Raw genomic sequence first — 8835 nt, 5'->3', positions numbered from 1 at the left:
AATGCTTCTCCTCATTTACTTTGACCTTCGTCGAACACTGTGATTAAAAGTTAAGTTTTACATTGTGCTGCCTGGTGCACGTTCATTATATGTTTAGGCTTTTAAACCAACTTTTGGTTGGTCAGGTCTCCTATTTGCTATTCTATCTATGCATGATAATATGTTTAACTGCATTTTATTATTAGAATTTATATAGCATTGTTTTATCACTGCTGTCCATGGCCTACAACACTAACACAGTCAATACAGTTGCCAGCAGGATTTTGTTACTTCCTTGTCAATCTTAAAATAAAAAAAGGCTTAAAAACCTGCTGACATCTTTTCCGATGCTAAATATCAATAATGAAGTGTTTATAAAATAATGAAGAATTTGAAAGCGAGCCTGGTGATAAGTGCATTTTTCATGAAGTCCTACTAAATGCAAGGATCAGAGGAGTCTTGTTTCGTTGGACAGAAAATCTAAAGACAGTCAGGGCTGGTTTTAATAGACCATATGTTAATGACACGTAGCCTCTGGAGTTCAGCTAGAAACTTTTAAAGATTGATAATTACAAACTAAGTGCTATTCAGTGGCTTTAATGAAGGTGATAATGAAATCAAGCTCAGGCAAACATCACCTGTTCATTCAAGCAGGTCACATCCAGTAAACATCATGCTTTCAAATCACATCCCATAATTATGGTTTCCACATTGTGCCTAAAAATATACTAAATAGTCTAAAACCTATATTAATTTGAGAGAAAATGATTTTTCATTTCCTGAACCTTCTTTATCGAAACCTCTAAATTGATATATTTCACATGAATTATTTTCTTTCGAAATGCTGAAGAACAGTCAAGCCCTCTCTCATTCTTATCTATCAAAGGCAAGTACATTCAGGGTTGATGGCCTAAAAACAGTATATTCTTTTTTCTAATTTTATACTTTTTAATATTTAATGTATTCACAATTGTACATACCATTTATGCTAACTAGCCTTAACTGTACGTTAAAACATTTATGTTTTAAATATATAAAAATCCTAAAATGTTGTTTATTTAAATGTTTCAAATAGATTTTGAATTGCAGTTTCAATACGGATTCTACACTATGGACTTCTTAACCCCACTGAATTTTTAAAAGTACTTCCTTTAGCCTTTCTGAAACACTTGATGAATCTATTTGTGTGTGTGTGTGTGTTCACGTGGTGTGCATCAGTGTGAAATGAATCCTCATCTAAACTCCACGCTCTCTTCCAGTAGACCAGACAACTGACATTTCCCCTCGTATTCCTGCATGACACCATCATTTAACATCAGCCACTGATGAATAGTGAATGGAAACAGAGATCCGATTCTAAAAGCCTGACCTGCAGAAATGATTCAGAGAGGTCTTCAGCATTTGAAGTGCTAGCTTTCCCTTCACCTTGGGGAACATTGAGATGGAGACGCTGGAGGCATCCAGAACATCTAGGAGTATATCACACAACCATGCGAGAAGTCCAGACGAACATCAACTTTACAAAATATTAATGAAAATGAAACATCACATATATTTACATCACATTTAGATTTTAATTTAATTATAATTATTTAAAATATGATATGTAATATGAAAATAAATAAAATATTTGGCGTTTTCTGTTTTTTTTTTTGTTTGTTTTTTTTTTGTAATGGGACTGGTGCTGGTCTGCTTTTACATACACTCATCTTTGGTGCATAATTTAATAGCAGTGTTCAGCTGATTGTCAGACCTGCACACTCAGCACAGTCAGTGTCCTCAGTTTGCTGCGCCTTGCAAAATATTGCCGTGGCCATAATTAAAAGCCATCCTTTAAAATTAATCACATATTATGAGAGTTGCTTTAATCAATTTGCAAACATCAAATTACTGTCTCCAGCATATGTTCCTCAAAATGGCTATTGCCATCATTATTTCTTTCTTTTTTATTTTTTTTTTAGAGACCCAATTAAATTTCTGGAAATCGGATGGGTCATAACTCCATTTACTGTCCTGAAGTACAATTATCAGATCAGTCATCTTCTATGAAATGCCTCTCAGCGGCAGCCATAGAGCAGCCCATCCAAACAGTCAAGCTGATTCATGTCTCCGGCCTGTCGCAGTTAATTCAAAATTCACTTTATATGATACATTTATCCCAAAGTGAACATGAAACCGCATTCACAACTTATTTTACTTTTATAATGTTACATATTTTTGCAGAATGGGATATGATTTGAGGTAAAAGTACATATGATGGAGCCAGGTGACTAGAGGGAATAGGCCAGCGATGGCGAACTCCGGTCCTGGTGAGCCTCAGCCCTGCAGAGTTCAGCTCCAACCCTAATTAAAACTTCAGCTGCAGGCATTTTCTGGGTTTCTTCTGCGAGGCGTATTTGGAGTTTCAGCGTGAGAGCGCCCTCTGACCTTCGGATGGAGATTTACTGCTGATCACAGAACCGTGCTTCACTGAAAGATACGCATGACAATCGCAGCTTCTGTCGAATCGCGATCTCGATTCCATTTCGATTTATCGTGCAGCCCTAATATTTATTTTATTTAATGAAAAAAAGGAATGTCTATGCTGAAGCATTATTTTCAATGTTTCTCCAACCTTCAAACAAAAGAAAAACACCAAGTCTAAACATCTGACATTGAGTCAGACAGTATTTACAGCCCATTGCGAGTCGATTTTTAGATGAGGAGATAAATTACCCACTAAAAATGTTCCATGGTTGCTGCAAACTCCCTGTAGGACTCACTAAGCTAAAACCCAAACTTTGCTTCACAGTTACGTTTTCGAAACAAAAGTGTTTATCACAGCTGTGACTAAATTGAACCTAATCAGAATGTAGCACTCGGCACACTTAATTAAACAAACTTTGTACCAATTTCATCAATCCTCTTGTTTATCTTAATCCACGTGTTTTCTTGCAAAAAAACGACAATAGTTGATTAAGTTTAGAGGAGAAAGAAGTGCAAAGGAAAGGAAGTGGGGAATTTCATTCAGTACTCTGAAACTGCAAAGCTAAGGTGATTAAAGGTGCAGTCTTTTTGATGCAAATGAGATTCCTTTTGAAGATTATCCTTCGTTTGGCAAAAGACACCTCCGCTTTGAGAGGGAGACCGTCAGAAAAGGTCCTACCAGTGTCATTGGCAATCTGGGAAAATGGATAAGTTTCACTTCACTTCAGCAAAAAAGCTCGCCAGGTTCCCACACTCCTCATGAAATCAACAACCGCAGGCTATGTTGTTTAACAGTCGATTTATTTGGCAATGCTACATCACTTCCTTGTCCATCAAAATATGCAAAACTGAAAATTTTTCCACAACCACCGGCCGAAGCTCAGACTTAGCGCGACGTTTCTTTTACGGTACACGTATAGCTGTCTATCTGATCAGGGATTCCGCTAGGCAGTGATGACATTTCAGAGGCGGCGTTACTCTGAATGACCCGGGCTCTAATTTACTGACGTAATTAAGCTTCGCTCCATCTTCGAATCCCAGAGCTCGTCTGAACTGCTAATTGGCATGAATTAGCTGTGAACAGAGGGAGTGTTTCTATCCATTCCCCACTCTTTTCACTCCTTTTTTTAACATCCCCGCTCTCGTCTAACTCACATTTCAGGACCCGGAGAGGGCCCACTTGAATTGGCTTCACAGTCTAATGGTCTGCCAGGTTCCTGACATCGGCAGTGAATATTAGTACAGACTTTTTAATCAAGAGACTCTCAGGCTGCCGCCCATTACTAAAAGTACATGTACCAAAACATCTGGCCTGCCAGCTGCGCTTGTATGCGCCGCTCATAATGAAATGTCTGATTTTCTGATCCATTAGTCCAAATCTATACACATTTAGAAGCTCATGCGTCCTGCATATTGTCCGACACGCTCTTCAAACACCAACAGGGATGCAGTTTACTCTGACATTGGCCAATCGCCTAGGTTTGGAAGGAAACACAATAATTGACTTCAAATGATGTGTAGCTGACAATAAAATATACATTAATAATAATAATAAGAAGAATAATAATAAGAAGAAGCACATTATGGTTAATTTTTGGAAAATTACAGCGGTTTTTTGCTGAATTATTGAGTATATTTATTTTATTTATTTATTTATTTACACAATAATTGACTTCAAATGATGTGTAGCTGACAATAAAATATACATTAATAATAATAATAAGAAGAATAATAATAAGAAGAAGCACATTATGGTTAATTTTTGGAAAATTACAGCGGTTTTTTGCTGAATTATTGAGTATATTTATTTTATTTATTTTTTTTTTCAAAATGTTAATGTTAAATCTACTATTTAAATAGTGTTTACTTAAATAGAAAAAAATACTTAAATCGTATTTACTATAAAAACTCCATTGTGTCTATATACACATTTTTAAAAGAAAAATATATATTAGTTACACATTAAATATTTTTATTTAGAACTGTATTTATTTTGATCATTTTTGAAAATATCTGAAATTCTTCATTTGTTTTATTTTTAGATTATTTAGATTATTATTTAAATATTTTTATTTATATAAGAAACTTAATTAATTAATATATGGGCTGTCAAATCACGATTAACCGCACCCAAAATAAAAGTTTGTTTACATAATACAGTATATGTGTGGGTACTGTGTATATTTATATGTATATATAAATACACACATACATGTATATATTTAAGAAATATGTATAATATGTTTATATTTATATATAATATAAATTGTATTTAAATACATGCATGTAAATATTTCTTAAACATATACATGTGTGTTTATTTATATATACATATAAATATACACAGTACACAAGCACATATTATGCACACACAAACTTTTATTTCGGATGCGATTAATCACGATTAATCGATTTGACAGCCCTAACTTACACACACACACACACACACACACACACAATTATCAGATCAGGTATATATGAATAAAGCATGGAAACATAGTTACAGTTTCTATTTGGTTGCTGAAGTATTGAATATATACCCATGCAAAAACAAACACATTTCTCTAGAAATACATCCGTTTGTTATTCTTTTGAGAAACGAAGGCTGTTCCATGCAATACTGTCTTGAAAGAAGAAAGCAAACTGCATCTAAGCAGCACAGGGAGAGACATGGACGTCCCAGATGCACAACAACAAGACTAGCAGTACATCAGAGCCTCTAGTCTGAGAAACAGACCCCTGACTGGCGCTTGGCTGGCAGCTTCATTGAAGAGTACAAACTAAACATCAACAGTCAAGACAAGACTCCCAACTTTTAGGCAGAATGTCAGAGAAGATCTACTGACACATAGAACAAAACAGTAGATTGAGCTAAATAACAGAAATTGGATAGCAAACAATTACTACGGATGGATAAATCCAAGTCTAAGGTCTTGTTAGTCAATCCTGAAGAAAGAATAGGGCTGTTCTCACCTTATGTCCACCTGTTAGCTGGCACAGATCCTGTATCTGTTTTATTTAAGCTACAAGTCCCATTTTGACAGGGAATAAGGACTTCAACTTAATAAAACGTCTCCCTCAAGAGCTGACATTCTCATATCAGACCTTATTCCTCAACCATTAGCACTTTCCAAAAACATTTTTCTTACTTGCAGAACCTTTAAAGGTGGAATCCATGGTCAAGAGTAATTCGGCACCTTGTCCTTTATTAATAAAGGGCTGCCAGACCTCCCAGAACGTTTACAAATGTCACCGAGTTAGAATCACTCTACTTTGACTAAATACCATCTGCCAGTATCAGTATGTTACCAAGTCTGGCTGTGTATAACACTACTGGTTGCTAAGCTAGCTGAGTACCAAACCAAGTCCCTTAAAGGAACAGTTCACCCAAAAAATGAACATTTGCTGAATCTGCAGTGAATGGGTGCCGTCAGAATGAGAGTCCAAAACAGCTGATAAAAACATCACAATAACCCACACAACTTGTTTTGGACTGTTTTCACTTGTAAATGGTCTGCTGATTCAGACAAGATGACATTTCACTGGAGAAAGCAATATTACAAGATGCTTCACAAGACATTATTTGATGGACCGGAGTCATGGATTATTTGTGGATTATTGTGATGTTTTATCAGCTGTTTGTCCTCTCATTCTGACGGCACCCATTCACTGCTGAGGACTGCATATACGTTCCCCTCTGATTCTTATACTGTATTATTTACCAAACCAAGCAAAAAGTCTGCATTGAAGTATATGTAGACTTAAAAATGAAAAAGCTGAAACTTTTGAAAGTTTATTCTCAACATAGCTAATACACAGGTATCTAGGCTACGATTGGAAAACTGCATGTGGCTAAATAAGCAGGTTAATGAATAATTATTAAACTTCTAGATGGGGGAGAGGATGAGTAGATAATGAATACCTGGGAAAACGAGGGATGGTCCCTCAGCATCATTAGAGAAGAGGAAAACTGTGGGAAGGCCAGATGGAGAATACCAAGGGACGAAAAGAAGGTCAGATTTAAGCTAGGCTTGAAACAGTGCACTTGCAGCTAATCAGCTTAAAAATACACTGCGGTATGTTTCAGCCATATTAAAAAGTTAGATTGTATAAAAATGAATGAAAAAGTGTTTGACCATACCGTATGTCTCGATATGTTGCTGCTTATAATACTCTTCTTCATCTTTTGATGCCATGATTTATAGAAAATATATACTACCATTCAAAAGTTTGGGGTCAGTGAGATTTTTTTAATGAAATTAATACTTTCAGTCAGCAAGGACACATTAAATTGATCAGAAGTGACAGTAAAGACATTTATACTGTTACAAAAGATTTCTGTTTAAAATAAATACTTCTGTTCTATTCATCAAAGAATCTAGAAACACAATTATGTGAATTATGTGACACTGAAGACTGGAGTAATGGCTGCAAAAAAATTCAGATTTTCCACCATAAGAATAAATTACATTTTGAGATATATTCAAATAAAAAAAGTTATTTGAAACTGTAAAAAATATTTTACAATATTAGTGTTTTTCTTTTTTTACTGTATTTTAAGAGCCCAACACCAAACTTTTGAATGGTAGAGTACAAAAATATACATTTTTTTATAAAATTCCAATTACCACCTTCTTTCTGTCTTTACATTAATTGCATGCAAACAGCATAATATTTTGTGAATTATGAGCTCAACACACATTCAAAAAATGTGTAGTTGTGGTGAAAAGTATGACAGTGACTTTAACAAATGGCATAGTGAGAATTTATCATGTGGTTAGCAACTGTTTTTTGGTAGCGAGGTTAGTGAATAAGTGCAATAATTGTGCCAAAATGCTGCATGCAAAAGTGTTGGAACCCTATAGTGCCATTTATCAAAACTATAGAGAAGTAAAATGAATCATTAACTGGCTAACCTTGTAGATGCCTTGATTGCAGCCATTGTAAGTGCTTTCCATGGTGTAGCTTCGGAGGACTCCGATCTCCCTCCAAACGACCACCCGCGCTGTGGATGCCCGAGACTTTTCCACCAGATAGTTGCAGTTGTTGAAGGAGAATGCAGGAGCTATACGGTCCAGAGCTTTAGCGATGGTCTGTCAATACAAACAATATATGAGCTTTGAAAAACAACCATGTATTTCATTGTATTTGCATTTTATGCCAGTGTTTTCAGTTCTAGTTTTATGCATATTTAGTTTAAGAGACTTCTTTGCATAGATGGCAGACATCAGTCAGACAGCAGCTAGCGACGCAATATTTTCCACATTACAGATTCCACAGATTTACATATGCCTTTAAACTATCCTTTAACACAATTCGTCACAGCCTGTATGTTGGGGAGAAACTTCCTTCGGCACTAAACTTCAAAAACTGGCTCAGAAATAAAAGTTTCATGGAGCGTGGAAACAACCGTGCCAATCAAAAAACAATAAATCAGAAAAGAAAAAAGTATTCTCACTGTATATATAATGATACTGTAAAATAAGGAAACCTAAAACATATCATGCATTTTTGGCTCATTTTTGGCATTTTGGCAGATGTAATTGAGTTCTCAGTTGTGTGACTTTGACAAATCAATTTTGTTTCAGATGTTTCTCCTAAAATAGGAGCAATACAAATAGAAACAAGTGACAATGAATGTACAGTAAGAATATAGAGCTGTAAAATTAATGTGGGTAACACACTACCATTGAAAAAATTTGGAACAGATCATCCAGGAGAAACATTTGAGATATGAAAGAGAACTCATTTGTGATTTTCTTTGTTATAGGCAGTAAGCGTACCCTGTATCCCGGGTCTTCTTTCAGGGTGGCCGTGTTAATGGGAGATCCAGATTGCCACAGTGTTTCCTTCATACTGCAGCCATACAGAAACACATTCTTCTTCCTGGAGTGACCGTGGTAATCGCAAAACACCTGTGGAATGTAATTTTAATTTGGAATGTAACAGCAGTTTTTCAAAAAATATATAGCGAAACTTCAAGATGGTACGCGAATAATGGCCAAGGACGAGGACAGCAATGCAGCGTTAACTTTAGACTGAGCCAAACATAATTAATCTTGTGACACAACAGACAGACACGTACAACAAGGGGAATAAAATGCTAGACAATGCATTGCGTTTTGACTCTAATTCAAATTTTGTCTCTTGACAGTGTGGCTGTTAATTGGAGACAGCTTTTTGCAAAGGCTCAACAAGAGGGTTTCTTCCTCATTCATTGCATTTTTTCCACTGTAGGTTTTGGGGAAATGACAATGTTCCTTTGACCAGGTTCGGTGCATAATTATTACTGTGATTAAACATGAATTATGGCGTAATTGATATGTAAATCTGGCTAATTGTGTCAAAGCACTCCTGCTAGCACTAATGTTCTTTGGTTCTTCTCAACAG

At 35.6% G+C, this 8835-nt stretch overlaps 1 protein-coding gene across 2 annotated transcripts in view; it reads right to left on the bottom strand.

Annotated features, from left to right (window-relative positions):
* LOC107654140 (cytosolic carboxypeptidase 4-like) overlaps nucleotides 1-8835 on the bottom strand; it is a 227408-nt gene that overhangs the window by 29403 nt on the left and 189170 nt on the right. For both annotated transcript variants that reach the window (XM_016441082.1, XM_016441083.1), the window contains 2 exons: nucleotides 8229-8360; nucleotides 7362-7538 (listed from right to left, as the gene is read on the bottom strand). In XM_016441082.1, the coding sequence (XP_016296568.1) occupies nucleotides 7362-7538; nucleotides 8229-8360 (309 nt within the window). The remainder of the gene's footprint in view (nucleotides 1-7361; nucleotides 7539-8228; nucleotides 8361-8835) is intronic.

This window comes from Sinocyclocheilus anshuiensis, unplaced genomic scaffold (genome assembly GCF_001515605.1).
Source record: "Sinocyclocheilus anshuiensis isolate Anshui unplaced genomic scaffold, SAMN03320099.WGS_v1.1 scaffold115, whole genome shotgun sequence".
Classification (NCBI taxonomy): Eukaryota; Metazoa; Chordata; class Actinopteri; order Cypriniformes; family Cyprinidae; genus Sinocyclocheilus; species Sinocyclocheilus anshuiensis.
Note: the sequence above shows the minus strand (reverse complement) of the source record. Positions and strands in the feature narration are given on the sequence as shown.